The sequence below is a fragment of the Sminthopsis crassicaudata genome, chromosome 5 (assembly GCF_048593235.1).
Source record: "Sminthopsis crassicaudata isolate SCR6 chromosome 5, ASM4859323v1, whole genome shotgun sequence".
In the NCBI taxonomy this organism is placed as follows: Eukaryota; Metazoa; Chordata; class Mammalia; order Dasyuromorphia; family Dasyuridae; genus Sminthopsis; species Sminthopsis crassicaudata.
The window spans coordinates 164083944-164108776 of record NC_133621.1 but is presented as its reverse complement, the minus strand read 5'-3'; the positions used below and the strand labels follow the sequence as shown (position 1 = coordinate 164108776).

The window sequence follows — 24833 nt, the reverse complement described above, 5'->3', positions numbered from 1 at the left end:
CATTTTAATCTCCCAAAACAATTGCTAGTCATTTTGTTTATCAATAGGTATAGAGCACTACAGATAGACTGCCTCTAATAACAAAAGCAGGTTGTAAGTTTCATTTAGAAGAAACTGAAATGTCTTACATGTGTTGAAATTAGGCTGAAGCATGTACAGGATGTCCCAAAAGTCTTAGTGTAGAAAAGCTTAAAACTGAACCACTATTTTTGGGACACCCCCTAATCTTTGGTTCAATATAAGCCCATTGTTACATAGGTTTTGTTTTGGTGGGTTTTTTTTTACTTTCAGAATAGACTCTGAGAAAATCTTAGAAATAATTTAATCCAAGCCATTAGTTTTATAGTTTTGAAAACTGAGATTTAGAGAGATGAAGTGATTTCCTTAAAACTGAGATTTAGAGAGATGAAGTGATTTCCTTAAAACTGAGATTTAGAGAGATGAAGTGATTTCCTTAAAACTGAGATTTAGAGAGATGAAGTGATTTCCTTAAAACTGAGATTTAGAGAGATGAAGTGATTTCCTTAAAACTGAGATTTAGAGAGATGAAGTGATTTCCTTAAAACTGAGATTTAGAGAGATGAAGTGATTTCCTTAAAACTGAGATTTAGAGAGATGAAGTGATTTCCTTAAAACTGAGATTTAGAGAGATGAAGTGATTTCTTTAAAACCATAGGAGGAATAAGGACCAAAACTAGAATCCAAACTTAATTCCTCTGATTATGATTGCACGACTTCCTCTTACCAGTTTTATCCCTTATAATGCTCTAATTCCATACTATTACTATTAAAACTACTAACATTCATGTAGCACTTACTATGTGCTAGGAACTGAATGAAGCACTTTACGATTATCATCTCATTTGATCCTTACAACAACCTTGGGAAGTAGATATGATGAAAAAATTGAGCAAAATAGGTTGAGTGATCTGTCCAAGATCACACAGCTAATAAGTGTCTGAGGCTGAATTTGGACTCAGATCATCTTGCCTCCAAGCTTAATTCTCTATTCACTGTACCACTTAACCACCAAGCATACTCTTTGATCTCAATAACAATAGCCTAGAAAGACTATCCTATAACTTATTTTTTCTGTAATTAAAGTGAGGGGAAATTGTTTTTTAAAACTGAGGAAGAAATCAATATATTGAGGCTTCATGCTTGTAAAAACATATAATAGGCAATTTTTAGATAATTTAAACTCAGTTGTTATATAGTTATGTGTTCAATTCAGGTGAAAGATTTTTAATCTTAATTTACTAAATTCTCCTTAGCCCTTAAAGTTGCAGAGGATCATACTCGGAGAAACCATGGACCCAGACCATGGCTACATTTCCGTGATAACACTTGGTTTTACTGATTTTTTTTTAACATATTGGATTCTCTGGTTAATCATCACATTTTGGCATCAGAAAGACAAAGCTTCTACATAGTTCCATGGGTGTAACTCAGATAAAGATATCTTAGCTAGCTCACTATAGGGCACTTCCTCTAGACCTCTATACAGTCAGATATAAGAGACCTTAGGGCAGCTCATTATTCAATATTTCCCATATCCTTGAACCTACTTTTGTTTCTTTATAGCCTACCTTTGCAGAGCAGGAGAGTTAAAGCAGTAACTGAGTCTGTTTGGAATATGACAGTAAGGCAGATGGTAATAATCATTTACCTGGAAGGAAATGCATGTTCAGAGCCTTGTGGTATATGATTGTTAGAGTGGCTTTTTCTGACAGAATATGAAAGCTTTCTTTTGAGGAGATACCATATTTCCAGTGGATGGCTTTTCAAATGAAATCTTTTTTTACTGTCTGTAATCTTGAAGAAATCTTCAGAAAGCATAGGGTCATTAAAAATTATCATCATTTCATAACTTCTGTGGATTAACTGTGAAAGTCTAATTAACTCCCTCTACCTACCTGCTTTATTTTCACTCATTATTGAGTATGCTTTTATTTTCTTATGCAGAGCACACTTCTTTTGTGAATTCACTTCATTTTACCCCTCCTTTTATCCTTAAATATTTTATGGGCAGTGAGTTTATAATATGTTTCATCACGGCTGCTTCCTCAAGGGGTTAGGATGGGCTTAATAATGAGATGCATTCCAGTGACTGTGTAAAACCCATTTCAGGTTATAAATGGCATGTTTGATTGAATCTCGTGTTAAAGGTGGTTAACTTATCAATTGGTGATGGCCAGGGTTAAGCAAGTTTCAACGTGAGTAGTTCTGTATGTAAGAAGCCAGCACCATCCCCCTTCTTTCCCCTAGGGCCCATATCATTTATGCCCATGTTAAACTGGCTAGTTAAACTAAGAATCTTTATAAGAAACTGTTACGCCTCATGGGCCTATCCCTATGCCCAAGAATGAGACCCATTGATTTGGAATACTCACAATTCATTTGTTTATATACTGGGAGTCCTCCAGTAGGGAAGAATAATGGAAAGTGGTGTTCCTTAGCATAGTATCAGTTGCTGCTACATATATTTAGAGAAAGAGATCGTAGAATAGTATAATCACCCTTAACAATTTATTCTCCCCTCTCCAGGGTTTGTTCTCACCTCTCTCTTACTTCCATTTCCATGAGATTCGATAAGATTTCTGAAACACCAAATCTAACATTAACATTCTCACAAGTGAGAAATACCAGTTTATTTCTGAATTTGGATCAGTAATGGGAAATTTGCTAATAGGTCTTCTAATCTAGAAAATGGCAATCTTTTAATATTAGTGTTCTGTAGTACAGTGGACAGAGCACTAGATTTGCAGCCAAGAAGTCTTAAGTTCAAGTTTATCCTCAGGGACTTCCTAGCTTTTTGATCCTGGGCAAGTCACAACTTCAGTTTCCTCATCTATAAAATGGAGATCATAATTGGCCCCTTATCTCCCAGGGTTGCTGTAGGAATAAAACAAGATATTGGTAAAATGCTTTACAAACTTTAAAGTGCTATAGAATACTAGTTATTGTTATTATAAATTTATGGAAGAATAAGGTAGACTCTCTACCCCCTCTGTTCTTCAGGATAAAGCAAAAATTATTTCTCCAAGATTTACATTGGATTTTATAAGTCTTCAACTATATTAATAAGACCCAGGAATGAGCTTGGTTATGGTTGTTGCTTTTTTTTCCCCCTCCACAATTTCTGGAGCTTCGAGGAGATAATGACCATATTTCCTAAGCTAAGACTTCTCTCTTTCTCCTACTTTTAAACAATGCCCTCTTTCTCCTCTTGGGCCCCAGCCTTGATCACTGGAAATACTCTCCTCATCCATTTCCCTACAAATCCTGATATGGATTTGAAAAAATATATCATTGCTATTTTTGAAGCAATGTTGGAAGGTAGTAGGTGTTTTATCATGGTGTCTTCCTAGTTCTTTGAAGGCAGTAGGTGTGACCCATGACTGCCATTGCCACTTTCCTCAGGAAAGTTTAGGTTGAAACTCAGTTGACATTTGAATGATTTTGGTCCTACTTTATTGCTGGCATAAAAATAGCTGTCAAGTTTTTATAAGATTTATTGCTTCCCTCCCCCCCCAAAAAAATTTTCCATCCTTTTCCTTGGGTTGAAACTTCAACCAAGATCATTATCATTATTCCATATTGGTTGCAAAGTGACTTTGAATTCATCCCTAGGCATTTCTCCTAAGACATTCCTATAGTGAGGAGTGTGAGGGTCAAGAGAGGAATACATTATTTGGGGTCAAATCAGGTGTTTTAAAACCTACCTCCATTACTTTTTCTGTCTGCACAACCTTGGACCCTAGACTGCAGATTCTTCACCTATAACATGAAGGAGTTGGACTAACTGCTCTTTAAGGACTCTTCCATTTCTGTATGCTTTGACCAAGACCTTTTATTGTTCCATAGAATTTCAAACCAGAGTTCTTTCACCTCAGAATAAACTTCATTGTCTCTCTCCTGACACATATCCCCAAATTTTGAGGGTCATGAGATTCTGTAGAAGTGAAAATGAGATGATCATAACCCCTGCCCTGTGCTATTTAAATCTTACTTGACATTTTACACCCTGTATGTGATTAAAAGTCTATAACAAGTGAATGATGATTCACTTAGAATAGTATTTATGGAGCACCTTTTCTCAAGGAGGTCACAGTGTTTCACAGATGTTCTCTAAATCATCTGCATAATATGTGTGAAGTAGGGTTGTCACCCATCCTGTAAATTCTCAGCTACTCTGAAAACTCAGATCTATGTATATATAACATGTGAGAATGGATGGCAATAGCTACATTTGCATTATTGCATTCCACTTATGGATTGTTGTTGTGTTTTAGTCGTGACTGATTTTCTGTGATCCCGTTTGTAGTTTTCTTGGCAGAGATACTGGAAAGATTGGCCATTTCCTTCTCTAGTTCATTTTACAGATAAGGAAACTGAGGCAAACAGGGTTAAGTGACTTGCCCAAGATCATTAGATGGAAGGTCGAGCTCTATCCAATTTGCCTCTTAGCTGCCTACCTATGCACTTATGGATAGATCTTACTCTTAGAGAATTTTTCCTGGAGGAGTGAACCTAAAATTTGTTTCTTTGCCTTTTTTACACCCTATTTTATGTTCTGTCTTCCAGACCCAAACAAAACAAGTAGAATTCAGCTCATTGCTGAACTCTTTACCCCCTGAAGCAAGCCCCTAGACTCCCATAGCTTAGGTTCAGTGGTGTTGAACTCAAATAGAAATTGGTATACATAATGGTCCCTGTGGGTCACATGTTAGCTTAATTTTAAAATGTTACATAATCTATATTTCATTGTATTTTTATTTATTGGGTTGTATTTTTCCTATTATATTTTAATCTGGTTCCAGTATGTGAATGTTGGAGCTATGTATTTGATACCTCTGGCCCAGGATAATGCAATGGTCTTTCATTAGTTTCCATTTCCCCAATCTACCCAGCACACAAGTGCTAAAAAAGAATCTTACTAAGGCATAGAACTTACTATGTCATTGTTCTTCTCTGACACTTTTCAGTGGCTCTCTAAGGCTGTGCTTAAAGACTTTCACTACCTGGTTCTAGCTTCTTACATTATTCCCTTTCATACATCCTCTATTACAGCTAAACTGAACTACTTTGCTATTCTCAGGACTTGATTCTACGTCTTCCATCTGCATCCATTTACCCAGGTCATCCTCTTAGAACACTCCCTCCTAATCTCTGTCTTTCAGAATTTCTTTCTTTTAATACCGTACATGTCCAGAGTTTGCCTTGGAGTTAAAATTTAGATTCAAATCCTGCTTTTAATACATACTCTCTAAGAGTATAAATTGTAGAATAGTTTTTAATCTGCATCTATTAATGGAGATTCCAAATAAGGAGTTCCCTAAAACAGTGAAATCATGGTTCTGAAATAAATTAATATATATACAGAATATATGTTTCCTGAGGGAAAGAACTTCTTAGGATATTATGCTATTGTTGTTTACTTTGGGGGTTTTTGGTTTTTATTTTGTTTTGTTTGCACCTGGGAGAGCCACAATTATCTCTGCTTCCCTTGAACTCCTTTCCTCCCTTACTAAAATATTGTGGAAAGTGGGGATATGAGACTTTGTAAAAAATAAAAATTATTCGAAACTCTGACCTGTCAATTTTTAAAATCTTGCTTGAAATTTCTGCTCTGTATAAGATTAGAAATGGTACAATGCATAAATTATTTATGTTGCACTCATTTAGTACTTAACCAAGCTCTGCTTTGTAGCTATTGCCATTGTATCATTGTGTCTAGTTTCCTAAAACAGTTTGCAGATTAATTCAAAATTACATAATAAAATTCAAATATATAACAAAATTCAAAATATATAATGTCTAATGTAATGTATATGTATATACATATGTATATATATGTGAGGTGGGACAGCTAGGTGGGACAGTGAATGGAACTCCCAGCCTGGAGTCAGAAAGACTTATCTTGCTGCTCTGTCCTCAGACTAACTATGTGAACATGAGCAAGTCATTTAACCCTGTTTGCCTCAGTTTCCTCATCAGTAAAATGACATAGAGAAGGAAATAGCCTCTCCTGTATCTCTGCCAAGAAAACCCCAAATGGAGTCATTAAAAATCGGATATGACTGAAAATGACTGAACAACAATAGTATGTGTGTGTATGTAGCCATACACATATATCTGTATATTCTTTGTGTTCCACTGTGCTGCCTGGAACCGTGATGCACATTTAATGAGCACTCAAATGTGTGTTAAATAAATGAATGGAAAATATTTCTTAGACCTTCCACCACAATGTCTTTGTTCAGAATCTAAGAGTTTCTCACCTCTTAGAATATGGGAGACCCTATGAGAGCATCCACTCTTCCCTCTCCCCTGTGTGCTTTCAAGACTTCCGCTAGGCATTAGGTGCACATGGCTTGGACAGACTGATAATAATTTCACATCATTTAAATGCCTGAGCCAAGTACCATTCCCCTTTCATTTAAATTAGATAAAACCCAGAAATGTGGCATGCAAGTGATGGGAGTCCACTGGGGAAATTAAAGGTTCAAAGAGAACGGGACCCATTACAATCAAAGCAGTTAGCACAGCCAGTGACTCCATCCACCCTGTAACTTGTATGTTCCTTGGGGTACAGTGAAAAATGAAACAGAAGGGTTTCTGCAAGTAGTCGGAGGAATTTATTTTAATTGGGGATAGAGGTAGCATTCTATCTTTGGAATAAATGCACAGTGGTGTGATTCAGCTTGCTAACGAATTGAACCCAAAATCCTATGTGGGAAACAACAGAAAATTCCACACTTCCTCCATGGAAAATTCATATAATTTCCCTCCTGTCCCTAAATGCAGATTTTAAATGACTGTAGGTTCATTTCTTGGCCCCCGTAGTTTGCATTGTGTGCTGTATTTGGCCTCTTTTTTAAAAGGGGAAGTTTAAATGATAGCATAGGAATTAGTCAGATACCAAAGCCTCCAATTGCTCACTCAAATAACTATGATCATAGAACCAAGAAAAATGCACACGATGGACAATGAGGATGGTCTGAGGCAAAACAAATTACATTTAGAATGATTACTAGTCTTTGGGGCCCAGTGAATTAAGAGAATTCGATTCATGGCTATAAAATAATGTTAATGTCTGGCTTACATTTTAAATGGTTATAGAGACCTTTTTTAACTTTGTAGCTTTCTTTTACTTCAAGGATATTAAGTATTGATCATGCCACCTTCATAACATCAATGTTATTCAAACTTAATGGTGTCAGATGACAATTATTTTCCATTTATCCAATCTGCCTTTATTTCTTTTATTTGTCTTTTTAGATGCATCATCCCATTCAGATGAAACCTGCAGATAGTGAAAAGTCAAACGGTAAGTGAAAATTGCTTGTCTCATTTAATAATGATGCTTGTGTCTTTAAATTAAAAAGTGAGGAGAAATAGGAAGAAACCAGTTCCAAGTATCCTTTTCTGTGTAAAAAGCTGAGAACTATTTCAGAAAATAGTTCTGCAGCTGTCAGGTCTGAAGAAATGATGACCTGATCTGTTGTCCCATTTATCTCTTGTGTAAAGATGTTTGGAAGGTGTTACAAGAAATAGTTTTCTGTCTTTCTCCATTTGGAGCTTGCCCTGGATCATGGCCCATTGGCATTTAGCTTTCCTTGATCTTCCCCTTTAGTGTAGGTGGTAGAGAAAGAAGCAAGAACACTTGTTACTCTATGAAAAGAAAATGTGACCATGAAGGCCTATTAAGAATTAAACTGAATTTTTCCCCATTTTCATTCTAAACCAAAATGAGCAAAATTTATTTGCATCAGGGTTAATTCTGAATTCAGATTACTAATTAAATAAACTTACAATTAATAAAATATGCAATTCACAAAGTACATGAAATCATTGAAATTTGTCCCTTTTGGACTCAGAGAGCTGGTGATCATGCTTATCTATTTGATATTTTTACTTCTGTTTTAGCAAAGCTGTGTCATTTTTTTTATGTACTGAAATATATGTTAAAGGAATCTTCTATCTTCTTACACTACAGAGCTTCTCAGTCCCACAAGGTTGCCATAATAATCAGCACTGTTTCCTTCCAACAGGCATTTTTGCACCTCATTAATTAGTAATCAGGGCAGAAGCCATGCACTTAGAGATCTACATATCTGCAAATGTAAATTATGATTGGGCTCTAAATCTCTCCACAAGGTTGGTTCCCCCCCCCCCTTAATTGTAGTGCATCCCATTTTCTGGCTTCTCTACAGACTATAAAGTTTTGAAGAAAATAAGAACTAGCCAAATTTTTCTGGAACAGACAATAGTCAGGCTTTTTATTGGAGATTTGCCCATTTTTCCAGTCCCTTTCATTCAATTCAACTCCCTTCTACCTGTCTTGATAATATTTCTGTCCTGAAAAGACCCATTACCTACATATGCCTCTGGCCTCATTATTAATAATGAATTAGACGTTGGGCTAATTGTCTAGAAATCTCTTTAAAATCTAACCTGTATAATTGAGAAACATATTTTGATTCTTAGTAAAATATACATTTGTCTCATTAAGAGACAAGAACTTTGTGTTAAGGAAAAAGTTTAGCTCAGTAAAACACATCTTATGGTCTTTAGAATCCAAAGACTTCAGTTTAAACCTAGGTGCTACCACTTGCTACCTCTTTGGTTTGGGGAACTAATGAAATTTCTCTGGGCCTCAGTTTCCTTAAGTGTAAAAATGGTTCAGCCTAGATAGCCAGTCAAGTCTGAGATTTAAAAGTATATCATCCTATGACCTTCTTATCTTTTCAGGAGAAAACCTGTAGAATTAAAGTAATTGTCAGGAATAAAATCAGACCCTAGTCAAATGATTAAGGTTAATAAAGAAGTTTTGCTCCTATTTCTGAATTTTTTACTTTACTTTGCTCATGATAGACGAAGTCTTACAGGATAACATAGAGTGGTAGGGCAAAATGAGAAGAGCATGAGAGAAGTTGCACTTAGCTTTCTCTATTTGATTTCAGCTCCAGAAAAAAAGGGGTATTTTTAGGTTTAGTCTGCAAAAACAACAGCAGGCTATTTTATTGTTGGAATCATTATACTATACTTCTCTTATTTCAAGGCATTTTTGACAGATAAGCACAGTAACTTGGGCAAAGCAGGTTATGAATGAGTGAATAAATGGGCATTCTCCAGAAATTAGTGCCTTGAGATTTTTCCTACTGAAGGCATGATAGAAATTTGAATATATAATACTTTTAGGCACCAAAAAATTGGTTAAACCAGTTCTGAATTTGGATATATAGGCTCAACTTCAGTTTTCAGGTTGACATTCTCAAAAGTTGAAGAATGTGACTGAGCTGAAGGTTGCTTTTAAAGGATGACAGCTCTTCATTTTAGCAGCCTTTCAAAAATAGAAGGATCAGAAGTATCCTACGTTGCATTGACATGGGCGGGTTTCACTTCTTTCTTTAAAGTTATTGAGGAAGCAGTGAAATATATAATTTCCTAAAGTCTGTGATAAAAAAGCCCACCCCTCCCTTATCCCCCACCTCCAGCCTTTACAAGGTGCTTTTGACAGGTAAGCATAGTTTTAGAAAGCTCAAAGAGCACAAGGATTTCTTTGGATCAGATTCTCTAAATAGCTCCTATAGTTGTGAAAGAAATATAACAAGCTCTAATTGCAGTGTTATTGAGTTTGCTGACATTTATGGATGGCACAAAAGACTCATCACAGTAAGACATTGGCTGTCTTCATTATCAACATGCTCAGATTCCTGAAACTCTGTATTTGCAAAGAATAAGGCGCTCCTAATCACAGATTAATTAGTGATGGACAAATGAAGTAAAGAAAAATAATTACCCGTTGAGTCTTCATCCATCTAGTCAGTTCAACATAAGCTGAACTTTTGTTTGTTTTAGCAATGTTGACTTGCCCAAGTTTTCTATCCTAGAGTTCACATTCCATTAAATATGTTTTGAAGGAATTCATAGCTTTGTGTAGTGCTTCTCCTTTAAACTGGCTTTGAATTAAGTGTGGTCCCCTATAAGATTTATGAAATGTTACAAATTTGGTTGGTCTTTTCTCTACTTGCTTCTATAATTTCATGTGTCAAACAAATTCTCATTCTGGTGACAAGCAGTAAAATCGTAGTTAACATATAGGAAAAACTATTTTTTCTAACTCTTTTGCTCCTTTCGGACCATATAAACATCACATCTTATCCAGGTTTGAGAGGGCTTGTTGGGACAGAGCTAAAAACCTGTGGAGAGGTTTTTTTCCCTTTGCACAATTTTCCATTTCAATTCAAAAAAGTTGAATAAAGATGCTACACATAGCTTTAGTCAATTAAGGTATTAGCTGGGGAAGGAAAATATTGTGCTATATGATGGCCTCATTTTTTGCAATTTCTCTTCCTGCTAACATCAGTTTTAAAAGATAAAAGCTAGATTCATTAACATCTCCAAATTAACAAAACTTTAAGTCTAGATATAAGTGAAAAAATAAGGGTATAACTTGTGAAAGCAAAATCAGTTTCTGCATTGTAGATGTCATCACTTTGTTATATTAACTGACTCTCAGTGTTGCTAACTGGAATGCCAATCTCCTTGCTAAAACAAGGAATGGGAGAGAAAGAAAGGGGGAGAAAGGGAAAGAGGGGAGAGAGGGGGAGAGGAGAGAGAGAAGGAACATATAAAAGATATAGATGTGAGTGCATACCTGTGTGTGGGTGTATGTGTATATTTTTCCTCCTAACTCTGTAGGCAGAGCACAAATCCCACTTTAACTCACCAACCTCACAACTTGTCTGGAGCTCTTAAGGCATAGATTCCAAAAATGCCATTTAAGCCTTCTATCTCTTGTCTTGAGGCCTCCAAAATCCCTACTGTCCCTACTTGAAGTTCACAGCCAGCTGTAGTAAAGATAACTAAATATTATCAACTCAGGAGAGACCCATAAAGACATTTTAAAAAGGGAGGAATCACAGGGCATTTCCAACTAGTGACTTTATAATTCATTGAAAGATGAAGAAATAATTTTGAAATTCAAAGTAGAGAGACTCACAGATTTGGAGGCAGTAATTAAATGCCATATGTTAGCAGTAACACATAGAAAAGTTGTTAATTAATTCAGTCAGCCCTGAATCCAGGTGTGACTTTGACAGATTGTACACCAAGGTGTTAGCAGACTTACAATTAGAGATAAAAAAAGACTTTTTTTTCCCTGACAAAAAAAAGTATAACCTCTTATTCTTAAACAATTAACCCTTTTTCTTTTTATTCCATGGAAGGGACAATATATTTGCAAAGGTCATGGGCAAACAGTGCCAGATTTATATTAGTTGAATAATATTCTTATTGTATTTGAAATTGGGTTTTTGGTAGTTCATTTTTAATTCTTAAGGGAGAAGAACTCATCCAAAAAGTATGATTGCAGTGTTAACTGTATTTGTCAAAAAAATCTACAGAAGTTCCCAAGAAGAATGTATGTTAAACCTCATAAAGAAATATTTGTGGCAAATAGGTAATTCTTCTTAAGTCAAGGAGAACTTGTAGAATATAACAACACAACCAAATATTTAAGTACTAAGTACTGGAGTCTGGGAATATGAAGTAAGAGGAGAGAAAAAGCCCCATCTAAAGGAGCTGATAATTCAATAAGAGAAGTGAACATGTAAATAACTAGACATGAATAGAAAGTAGATAGAAGATCATGTCAGAGAGTTGGCATTAGCAGTTGGAGGTAAGGGAGGAGAACCAGGGGAAAGGCTTCCTGAAAAAAGGGATTGGAGGATAATCTAGATCTAATTTTCCCTATTTTGTTGTCAACCCAAATATGTTCTCATTGTACCTCAAGAACTAGAGAGAGAGATATAGCTGGTGAAAGATTCTTGTTTCCAGAATGTACATTAAGGAAAATAACAGCACAAGTGACAGAAAGGAAATTATTTCTACTTCTTTCAGATAATATATTAAATAAAGGCTATTTTAAATAGACAATGCATGATTTTTAGGGATTTTTATTGGATAGAGTCAGAGGAAGTATTGATTATCTTCCATTTAAATTAATTCCAGAATTTAGATAAGAGAAACATCCTCTTACTTCCCTGACTTAGCTCAGGACCTGGCATATAGTAAGTACTTAATAAATGTTTATTGACTCTTTACTTTCTGCACACCCCATTCTTCCTCTCTTCATTGAATTATATGTATTAAGGTGAGGAAAAGGGAATAATAGCATCCATTTAACAGCTTGGTGCCTGCTGAATTAATACATACATATATAGTCATACATATGCACATACATGTGTGTATATATTTAAATATGTAAATATAGTATTTTACCATTTATACAGTCGTTATTTTATCTCATGGTTATAGTCAAAAGAGTCTTGATTCCAGAGTAACATTTATGTAGTTCTTAGCATTTACCAGAAATTTTTACCAGACACAGTTGGTCCTTACAACAACCATGGGAGGGAAATACTATTTCTATGCCCATTTTACAGTTGAAATTGCAGTACAGTCACATAGCTAATAAGTGTCTGACACTGCATTTGAACTCATATTTTTCTGAAGATAGAGTATCAAATCTAAAGTCTCAGCTAGCTGGGTTTAAATTCCCAGCTTGGTTACATTGCGCTTCTATGATGTGAACAAGTTATTTCTCTTTGAGCCTCAAGTTTCTTCATCTCCAAGAGAGGAATTTGGGTTCAGTGATTTTTATGGTCCTTTCCAGATCTGTGATCCTAAATCTGTGTTCCTAAAAACAGCCTTGTGAAGTTGTATAATTTATTCATCCCCTTTTTACAAAGGAAAATTGAATTTGATAGATTTCTGAAATTCAAATTTCTCATTGCTAGCAACAAGCAAATAGTAATCCAAAACCAGAGAGTCTTGCCTTCTTAAAAGGCAATTTCCATTTTCTGATCATTCATCTTTGGAAAGGGGGAAAAATCTTCACTTTTTTTCAGCTAAATTCAAAAGATGGATGTTTAATTTACTACAAAATCACCCTCAAGCTGGAAACCTGCAAATTGTTTTAGCTAAGTGACATAATTATAGGTACAAAGATCAGTTGGGAATTTGTCTTCTACAGTTGTAAAGAAATTAGAACCAAATTCTTTTGGATTTGAGCAAAGGGTGAGGCATTGTCTATTTAAATTTTTTCAAAAACAGGTTCTTGCTTTTCTTCTCCTCTGCTGAAACTCAAAGAAAGAAAGTATGACTATCCCTGGAAGGTTTTTCCTTTCCCACCTCTTTTATCTTAATTATTTTCTTCCTCTTTTCTCTCATCCTCACAAATAACCTATAAGAACTTAGTTGAAGAGGATCAAATTGTATTCTGCATTTGCTTGAAGAATTCATTAATCTTAGGTTGCCTCTGACTATTCTTACTTAGTGGGTCAAAAGACTTGAGGAGGACTCCTTATTAGGAGTAGAATGTCCCAAACTATTTCCTGATTGTATTATGACTGTTTTTAATCTGCCAATCCCCTAACTGTCATCACCACAGTTTCTTGTGAATAATCAGCAATCAGTTTTTACTAGAAGCAAACCATAATATGAAATCTTTCACCAGCCAGAAAAGTTGTTGTCCAGCATACCATTCGCCTTTCCCTGGAAATCAAAGCAAGTGATCTGTCCCAGATCACACATCCAAAAACTAGCAAGGTTGAAACTGAGACCCTCTCAAACAATGGTCTTTTAACGCTAGCAGTCTCTTTAATAAGCCAGGTTGCCTCTCTTAAATATGAAAATAATAAAGGTACTCACTGCACAGTGATCCAGTAGAAGTAATGTAAATAAAAGACAATAAAAATATCAAGCAAAAATATAAAAACATGTATATATATATATGTATGTACATATATATATATATATATTCATTTATAGCTTTATACAAAAATGCAGGATATCAGTGAAATTTAAAGAGAGATACCAAAGTGACTTGATTTGAGTTCTTCCTTATATTGCTGTTTAGTTATTTATCCTTTGTGTTTCTGGGAAATGTATCTCAGTGAAACAGTTCTTCCCTTGGGGTTATATAATCTTGAAATCAGGAAGACCTAACTTCAAATCCAGTCACAGACAACGAAAGATGTAAGGACATGAAATTAATATCAAAAGACCTTAACACTCTGTCCTTTGATGTCAGTGAAGGTCCTAAATTTACAGTCCAGTAAGCCTCAGTGTTCTAAAAGAGGGAAAGTGACTCCAAAATGAGACTAAGCAGGGCTTACTGACTCTACCCACAAGTACATCAGTGAAACAGATTCTGGCTCTGACCCAAAAAAAAAAAAACAAATTCAGAAATTAAAAGAATATACCAACTAGTGTAAAAAATAGAACTAGAGATTCTTAATAATTCAGCCTAGAAGAAGATAATTTCATAATAACTGCAAGCAATGACTCCAAGGGGGGAAAACGGATTTTCCACAAGTATCACACGAATGCCTAGAATAAAGGAAGCAATAGTTGGTTTTTTGGTTTGTCTGATTCTTTTAAATTAAATAATATCTCTGGAAGAAGAATTGAAGGAAGAATAAATGGTTTAGAAGAGAACATTGTAAAACTTATGAAAGTAACAGAATATCAGAATCAACCAAACAAATCAATGATTTTTTAAGAGAACAAGAAATGTTAGAACAAACTCAAAGGACTGACAAAATATAAAAAATGTAAGATATCATATATCAAAAACTACTGACCTAGAAAACAAGCCCAAAAAAGATACTTTGAGAATCTCTGCTCTCCCTGAAAACCACGATTGTTATTTTTTAAAGAATAAAGCTTAGATACTATATTTTAAGAAATCATAAATGACAGCTTCCTAGTTCTGCTACAACTAGGAAGCAAAATGAAGCTAGATAGAATCTACCAATTATTTCCTGAAAGAAACCTCAAAACACAGTCCTATGTACTCCTGGTAAATGTGGTAGCCAAAATTCAGACTCCACATAAAAGAAAAAAAAAATTGCCAACATCCACAAACGATTTCAGGTCCAAGGAACCACTTTCAAGATCACCTGAGATCTGAAGATCTGACAGCTTCTAATCTAAGATTACAAAATTCCAAAAGGCAAAAAAATAAAGGCTTACAACTAAGAATAACTTAGCCAGCAACATAAAAATAATCTTAAAATAGGGAGAAAATAGAGAACTTTCAAGTTTTTCTGGTGAAGAAACCAGAGCTGAATAGAAACTCTGGAATATAAACTCAAGAGCCCAGAGAAATTTAGAAAGATAAATGTATTTGAATAGTTGGATCGAGCCAAATGATGCTCTATAATGCTGAAATTCTAATAGGGGAGGGAAAAAAGTATTCCTTAAGAACCTTAATGAATTCAAAGGTTAGTGAGGAAGTTAAATAAGAGAAGCAGAAGACCTGAGGATTCTAGAGTTGTCATAGGAGAAAGAAAAGGCAGGAGGAAATGACCACATCGCTATAGAAAAGAGGAAGAAGGGATGGAATTTTTAGTACTCATAATTGAGGTTCATGAGAAGAATATTTCACAAGTATTGAGAGAGGGGGTTAGGGATATTGGCTATCAAATTAACTTTACTGCTGTATAAATCAAAGGTTAAAACACATGCATGCATACATACATAAATACACACAATATTATAAAAATATGTCAAATTCAACAAGGGACTACTTTGGATGAAGTGGGTAGGGAGAGGGAAGATAAGAGAATTATTATGGGAAGGAAATAGTCCCAAACAAAAAGTTCTTGATCCTTAAAGGGTCTTTCATTAAAAGAAAGGGGAGAAGAGCAAACAGTAGGAACTTAAGAGTGTACCCATTAATTAAGGAATGACTGAGTAATATGTATGTATTGGAATATTATTTCACCCAAAGAAATTATGAAGGAGATAATTTCAGAGAATTTTGGATAGCATGACCTTATGTTAGTAAGGTAAACAGATCCATAACAGTTTATATGATTGTTGTTTAATCATGTCCACTTCTTCCTGGACCCTTATAGAGTTTTCTTGGCCAAGATACTAGAGTAGTTTACCATTTCCTTCTGCAGCTTATTGCACGGATGAGAAAACTAAAGCAAACAGAGTTCATTGTTATAAAACTGGTAAATTTATATGAAGCAGCATTGTTTAAAAAAAAAAAAAGTTGAAAGGTTTAAGAATTCTCTCTAGTGCAATAACCAACTGTGTCTACAAAGGACCAGTATTGAAACATGTTATCCATCTCCTGACATAGTGCAGGGGGAGGGGAGACATAGATTTTTTAATAAAGATATGTGGATTCCTTTTGCTTAACTATACTTATTTGTTTTGATGACTCTGGATTAAAGAGTGAAGCGGTTGATTTTGAGCTACTCTCTTAAATCCAATTCACATGCAAATCAAGACATCACCTCTTAAAATCTTTGGTACTTCAAAATAAACAGCAACTAGGAAACTTTTTTTTTTGTCTTTTAGTTGGGTGGGAGGGTAGGAATGGTTAGAAATAGTGATGACTGAGAAAGCATTGAAACATTTTTTTAATGCATAGAAAAGAACAGTAAGTAATTCGAAAGGAGACAAGCAGAATAGTTTTGAAAGTAATGGATTGAATGTATTATATACTTTTTTAAAAGCAAGTGGTACAAAATGGAGATTCAGTTTTATATATAATCTTCTTTTTATGTTCTGCTGTGTATGTGGAAATGTTCTTTTTTGGTTTTAAATTAAATAATTTTTTTTCAAAAGAAGTTATTATTACTGTCATGGGAAAAGGTATCTGAACTTGTAATTTGGTATAGAAAATTCTCTTTACCAATATGATCAACAACTATTCTGCAATTTAGAATCTCATAGAATTTCCTGAGGGGGGAAAAAAGAGATTAAGTGACTGTCCCAGACTCACAGAACTAATAACAGATGAAAGGCAGGATTTGAACCCAAGGTCTTCTTAAATCCCAAATCCACTATACCACATTTTCTCTACTATCTTTATTGTATTAAACAATCTGGTGTGACAAGATTCATCTTCCAGTAATCTCAAAATGAGAGAGAGAAACAGAGACAGATCGAGAGGGAGAAAAAGAGGGAGGGAGAGAGAGAGAGGTAGTGTGTAAGACACACAGGTGTCTTTTACTTTGAGATATACTATATATTTTAAAGGTATACTAATATATTTGATACACACATGTTAATATATTTGGGAGGTGAGAGGAGAGGTGAAGGAAAATGGTAGAAGCAAAAATTACTCCTTGGGATTATAGAATCATACATGAAAACCCCTTAGAGACCATCTAAATCCAAACCTCCCTTTAGGAAAACCGTCACCCATTTGATACTTTTTAATGCTGCAAAGGTAGAGGAATTATTCAGTCTATAAGCTTTTATTAAGAGTATACTATATGTCAGTCACTGTGCTAAATGCTGGGGATTTTAAAAAAAGACAAAGATCAGTCATAATCAATAAGCATTTATTAAGCTCCTACAGTGTGCCAGGCATTATATATATATTAAACCCTGGGGATATATGAAGAAAAGCAAAAAACAAACAACCAAAAAACCCCACTCCCTGCTCTCTCAGTCTAATGGGGGAAACAACATGCATTTTAAGGACTGGAATTTGAAGGTTGTTAGGACACTTCCTTTTTCATAAAATAGTTTCATCACAAAAGGGCTCTTTTCTATCCTAAAGTCCTTCCCTGTGAGCAGGAGCTCGTTTGTTTTCTCCACTGAGAGTTGATCTTCCTTTCAGACAAGAAATGATGAACCAAAGAGGCTGAAAGGGCCTAGTATGAGCTGTGTAGGTCAGTGTAGTAGAAAACAAACGAATGTGCTAATTAGTCTGAAAAGAATTGCTTTATTTCCTCCTGCTTCTCCTCTCCTCCAAGCTCATCAATATTACTACTCAAAAATGGGAATGAGGCCCTGTCTTAATACCTTGGCACCTTAGTATTTTGGGTGCTGGACATTAAAGCTCTTTCCATTTGAAAAGCATATTTCCTTTCCTTAAATGCTTTTAGACAAGTTTTCATTCCCTCCTTTCATTATACCAATTCCTGTTTAATTTTCTCTCCTGTTTTTCCTTTCTTATATCTTTTTTTGTGGGGGAATCTTAATTAAAAGCTGTAAATACCCCCCAAAAATACCTTTGTGACTTAAAAGCATTTGCCACTTAGTATTTTTTTTTAATTTGCTAAATGCATTTCTTTTGTTACTCTTAGGCACAAAGAATAGCAGGAGGGCACTAAGTGTTATAGTATATCTGATTAAGTATAAAGACAACATCCTTATGAAATGATGAATGACCCAGAAAGCGCAAAGAGGGAGAGAAGGGGCATAAAAGGGGAGTGGGAGGAGGGAATGGGGAGCTTGTAAGTATAAAGTGTTTGCCTTAGGGCCTATCCTCAGTTTCAGAGTCAGACTCACATGATTGGAACTTGGTCTGATGTAGTAATGAAGCATTGATTACAGCGGGGGGGAGGGGGAAGAAGATGAAATGGCCTTTGATCATTCATTATTTTTATCTCCTAGCTGTGGAAGACAGAAAATTGTTCATAGGAATGGTTTCGAAGAAGTGTAATGAGAATGATATCAGGGTGATGTTTTCTCCATTTGGCCAGATAGAAGAATGTCGAATCCTCCGAGGACCTGATGGGCTGAGTCGAGGTGAGTGTGCTGTCTATAAAGTCTCTTTCCTTAAGTGCTAATTGGAACTCTGTGTCACAGTCAAGGTAGATGCAGTCACTGGGAACAGCTAGAGGTTACCCTGTAATATGTCCCATGTGATGGAGTTATCCACCTGAACTTTTCACCGTAGCTGAAATTATCACCTTTTATTTCAAAAGTCAAGGAGGTCTCAGTGCCAACATATTAACTCATGTTATCACTCTGTTTGTTCAATGGAAAGCTGTCATGGTACTCTAAGAAAACACATCCCCTTTTTGATCCCAGATTGTAGTTTGTTTTCTTAGGCCTGGGGGAGCGAAGGTTCAGAAGCTAGGGATATTGGTTATTTGTGGTTTTCATTTTAGTCTCCTGATTTTTCTGCCTCTGCCAGGAAGAAATATTAAGATAATTACAGACTCTTTGATAGTGATACAGACCACGACAAATTTAGTTTTCACATGAAGCCCCATATGGACTTGAATTCCTTGTCCTTTCTTTAGCTATTAGAATCTTTCTGTAAGGGGAAACATCCCAGGGTCCCGAGTATGGAGAGGCTTTTGACAGATGAAGAAATTGAGTTCTGAACAAGGACTATTTTCTAGGATTTTAGGATCTAAACCATGTGTCAAACTATTTATGAAACCAAGGTTAGCACTACATTTACAAGAAATATTCAGATGAGTAAAATACTATTCTCTTCCCAATTATCCTCTTCCTCTTCTTTCCTAACCCATTCATAAACTTGAGAAAAGGTTAGGAGTAATAGCAGAAAACATTTTCATCATGAGGCTATTTTCCAACTCGGTCTTGGTGGTACCCAGATTCAGTAAATATTAAGTACCTGTTATGACTGTGCTAGAGAGTTCAGAATACAAAGATAATTTTTAAATAGCCTCTGCCCTCAAAGAGTTTACACTCTAGTAATTAAGAGAAAGATAACTGTATACAAGTAATGGTAAGATAATTTAGCTAACAATTAGCTTCAGGGAGATGGATATGGAGCTGTTTTTACAGAGATGAAAAGTCCCTTCTTCACCTTTAATGTGAGGTCTCCATTTAATATGTAGGATGTTTATCTTTTTCTAAAGCAATTACAAGTACATTCTCCCAATTACTGATTTTTTTCTTATTCCATCCCCCTTTGGGGAGTCACTATGTGACTCCATTTCATATAGTGATAGAGAAAGGTAAGCCACCAGTGATCAAACAGAGGTTCTTTTCAATTCATCTTACCAGCTCTAATTGTGTTTCAAGCCACATGGGACAGAATAGTCTGTTCTTCTGACAGTAAAGTATTACAACGGCAACTGCCACAACCCAAAATACAAAGTATAAAATCTTCCCACTTATATCCACCTTCATAGCTCCAAAATGGAAGGAGACACCAAAAAAAAAAAAATGACAGCCAGAGTTTTGATTTGCCTATATTATTTCTGAAAGTGATTTTTAAAAAGAGAGAGAGAACAGGAGGTACAGAAATAACAGTTTATGCATTCTCTTACAATTGAGGTTCTCCAAAAAGCAGTTGTCTACAAGCTGTATGGAACATGGAATTAAGTGTGACCTCTGGCCTGTGGGCTTCTAACCTAAGGCTATTGTGTCTAGGCAACTGTACAAAAATCAAACTGAAACAAAAAAAAATTTCTAGTCTGTCTAAATGGCATCACTAAAAATAAGTAATGGAATACAATAACATTCACCATATTTTGTTAGCCAGTCATTTGGACAAGCTTTAGGAAATCATAGTGATATATTCTTCCAGTCACAGCTGATCCCATTCCACTAAAGAAGGATATATGCAGATCATGTTGAACAAAGTAGAAAGCTAACAAAAGACAAGTATGATTGAAAATTCAAGCATAGTAGTGTAGTATGTAGGGAGAAATTTGATATGGTATCACTGCCAGTTAGCTAAATAGGTCCACCACTGTCCCCTCTTTTTCTCTAACACAATTGGCTGTCTTTGTCGGTTTACTGTTTTCTGTGGTTCAGGAAACAGCTTTAGTGGTAATCTTAATAGATGGTGAAATGGTTAGGCTCTTTGGGACCCACATTTAGCCACTGATTCTACATATGTCACTAAAGCTCTCTATGACTCAGTTTTCCTAATTACCAACTGCAAATATTACCAACTCTCCCTATTCATCTAAAATATGGTGAGAATCTATAAGTTAAAAATATGTGAAAATGTTACATATGAACATGATAAAAGTACTAAATACATATCATCATATACATAGTTTAATAGTGAGACCCTGAATATAGTTTGATTATTTGAGTTATATTCTACACTCTCTGATTGACCTAGCCAATTTGTGAAAATTTCTGTGCCTCCCATTTCCCACCCTATTGTTAAGTGAGAACCATAAAAAATAGTATGCCATAACATTGGGACACACTGTATTTAGAACACCTTTTATTAGTAGTATTCTTTTCAGAGGAGATTTTAGAACAACCTAGACTCTCCAAGGAAAGAGGACATGGTTCTTAATAAGATAATTTGCTTAATTTTGTCAGCCATTTAGTTGATGAACCAGTACTTGACAACAAAAGCAGTCCATTTCTGAAACACAATTGAAGGAGTTCAGTGATCTATATTTTACCCATAAAGCATTGTCCAAAAATGTAGAACACTCTCCTACCTTTTTTTTTTAAAAGAATAGTCATTTCTGGTGAGCTAATGCTAATTCCCAATGCAATAAATAAATTGACTAATTAATAAAGCTCATTTATAATCATCTGTTGTGAAATGTAAAGACAGATAGCAGTATGCTTTTTTTTTTCTGCCAATTTTTGGAATCCAGAGTTTTTTTTGAATACAGGGGACTGCTCTTGAATAAGTATATTTGCTAAGAGAACACTTTTTTCATGCCCCTATTTTGCTTTTATTAAAGAATTACAGTTTTCAATCAAATTTTAATAAAACATCTCCCATTAGTGGAGACAAACGTGTACAGACAAAAGGCTTTCAGCATTTCTGTTCCCAACTCATTGCCAGCTCAGCTATTTTAAAAAGACGCCTTTTTTTAAATGAGTAAAATAAAATAAAACCTGGATTTATTTGAAACACACTCCCTATGTCTGAATTAGGGAATGAAATATTTAATAGACATTTTTTTTAAAACCCATTCATTTGACTATGGCAAAAAGATTGGTTTAGTGATCTGATTTTTTTCCCTATTTTTTTCTCTGATTACAGTGACAAAAAAAAAACAACAAAAAACAAAAAACGCCATTTGCATTCCTAGATTTCTCATTTACTCCTACATCCCTTTTCTGTGTTAGTATTTAGCTGAAACTATCACCTGTAATTGTTGCTTAGTAGCTCCCCTAGAACTAGTAAAGAGATCCTCAGGATAAAGTAATTTCTAAAACTTTTGGCCTAAAAATCCCTTTGACCTAATAGCCCCATTTGAGTATATGTGGAGGGAGAGTCAGTAAGAATCCAGACTTATGATTTCATTGGTATGAAGAATACTCAATGAGGAAACTCTGTCTTACCACCACGGATGGACAATTCTTTCATAACTTACAATCTCTTAAAGAGTTGCCTGGGGAACTGAAGAGACTGAGTTACTTGTTTAAATCACATGTAGAGTATGGGGCAGGATATAACAGAAAAAGGGCTTGAATTTAGATCTTCCTGAATCCAGAGGTATCTCTGTACCCCCCACACACCTTCTTCCAACAAGTACTTTAGAAGCACTGACAGGGAAGCTCCTACCATGGCTCATCATGTCTAGATTTTTCCTGTGCCATGGTTTTTCCCATTGTGATAGAACCTACTATGCCAGTCACGATGGTTTTAAAAAAATCCACAACCATAAACACACCAAAGCAGAAAATACCATCTTTCATAGCTTTTAATGTGCTATGGAGAAAGCTTCTAATTTGGAGAAAGTTGATTCAGGATCTGTCATTCATATGACTTCAACTTCTTCCTCATCAGTGAAATAAGGGTTTGAACAAAAATAGGACTTCAGAGGTTCTCTAGACCCACACCTTTACTTTATAAATGAAGAACTGAGGCCAGGGAGATGAATTAACTTGCTCAAATTTATGAAAGTAAGAAGATCTCTAAGTATCCTTTTGATCTAAAGCCTATTATCCTCATTTAACAAGTTTTTGTATTATTTTATTTTTTCTTTTGTTACCTATTAATTCTTATTGTCATCATCCACTATTATATGAAAAATTTGTTTAATAAAAATTACATCTTAAATGTAATTCTGAGCCATAAGGAAAAGAAAAATGTTAAGGAGAAAGGATGGAATCCAGAAGATATTAAATCAAAAAATGCTTATTTTTTACTAAGAAATCTGATGCTAATGAGTATAGTCAGTGATGAGATAGAACAATAAGCAAATTGGATATCTTCAAAAATTTATTATAATAATTTAGTTTGATCAGGATTTTTACCTACCTCTTTAATAAATGCATTTCCAAACCATTAAAACATACATTTATCGTCATTGTTTTTGCAAAAATTTATTTTGCTGTTTTATCTTATTAGAAAATATGGTACAGGGACTGTTTTGAGTGAGGGCACATTATAAAAAAAAAAATCCAAGTTTCCTGAAGAATTCCTCAGATCCTCATATAGTAGTGGGACTATATATGAAGGTGTAGGAGCAGTGTTGTTAACATATAATGAATTTATAGTTATAGGACTGAGACAGAAATTCTGCTTCTCTTGTATAGTACCTAAATTCTTAGTATTTCCTCCCCAAATTCTGGTTTGAGACTCACAGTTTTCAAAACTAATAGTGTATTCAATAGCATTAGCTCATTGCTGATTTCCTAAGATGACCATATTGGCATTTTTCCCCTTCACCCTATAACCAAGTCCTGCTTAAAATTATTGACTCTGTTGAGACTTATCCATTTTGGCATAATCAGTAAGATCTTGTGTATTTTAGCAGCTGACTTCTACCACATTTTAGTTATACAGATGCTATTCAGGGAACTTGGTCAACTCTAGAAATCAGCAATCGTTTGAAATTTTTAGATGTTATTTAGGTAAAATCTGACCCTATTAAATTATTAAATTTCAGTACCAAAAGCATTAGAAATGTAATTGCCATTACCAGAATTCAAATGTGACCTCAGACACTTCTTCCTAGTTGTATGACTCTGAGTTTCACCCCAAATGCCTCAGCAAACAATAAAACATACATAGAATAATAATATAAATGATACATTAAATTTTTAAGTCTTTAGGGATCATCAAAATTAAATGTAAGCTTTTATTATCCTTTTGCCCAGCCTCTAAATTGAGTCTAGAACTTACATCCATTATTAGAAATCTTAAAATCTTACACATGTACATTCAAATCTTAAATTTCACACCACAGATAATGTGCCCCTGCTTTTTAAACTGAAGAATTTTTTTTTAATTTCTCTTATGCTTGACATTAACCTCACAACACCTGACCTCTTACAAAGATATAGTTGAGAGCAGTCTCTCAAATCCAGACCATTAGCTAAGTTAGAAATACATAAGCAGAAAGTCTTTCTTGTGTGGAAATATACTTCACACTGGATCCACCATTTTTAAGCATTGCTCTTCTAGTATGAATTAGTCATGGTGCTCATACTCTTTTTATAAAAATAGCTGAAAGGCCCCAGCCTGTGTGTACCCTAGCAATGCCTTTAAAGGGTATGTATTTTTTATTTTTTTTTAGTCAGGAGAAGAAATTCATCTAGTTCTCTAAAAAATTATCTTGCAGCCCAGAAAAAAAAGGCAAAACACCTGAGTTAAGATATCCTTTCAATTGAAATGACAAGTGTAATAGATGTGTTCCAAAATCTTCTCTATAACAGGGCTACGTGCTTTCCTCAGATCCTGTCGGTAGGAAGAAATTACTTTGAGAAACCTTTCCCCAGTCAATCATTTATCTGTTCTAGCGGGTGAGAAGGCAACCTTGCTGAAATAAGTGAAATTCACCTCCTTTCATTCCTATTAGCGATCTCTGACATCTTGAAAAGTGGACACAATAAATAATTGCCAAGTAAATTATGGGCTGACCACTTTTACAAACTCATTTTTGCTATTATGTATTTGAATATTTGCAGTTATGCATGTCCTTAATGTTTTGCTAGCTAGCCCCAACCCAAATGCTGCAGCATTATTTGGGTCCTTAATATTTTCTCCAAAAACTAGTTCCTGCTTAATATTTGTCAGTCAGAGATGTGGGAACAGAAAGCTCAAAAACTATGATTTGCCTAATACAATCAGAGCTATTGTTTCATCTCAT

General features: G+C 34.9%; 1 protein-coding gene across 26 annotated transcripts in view; it reads left to right on the top strand.

Annotated features, from left to right (window-relative positions):
- The window catches only part of CELF2 (CUGBP Elav-like family member 2), a 970051-nt gene that overhangs the window by 866818 nt on the left and 78400 nt on the right, over nucleotides 1-24833 (top strand). For all 26 annotated transcript variants that reach the window (XM_074268694.1, XM_074268667.1, XM_074268687.1 and 23 more), the window contains 2 exons: nucleotides 7285-7333; nucleotides 18442-18576. In XM_074268694.1, coding sequence (XP_074124795.1) covers nucleotides 7285-7333; nucleotides 18442-18576 — 184 coding nt within the window. The remainder of the gene's footprint in view (nucleotides 1-7284; nucleotides 7334-18441; nucleotides 18577-24833) is intronic.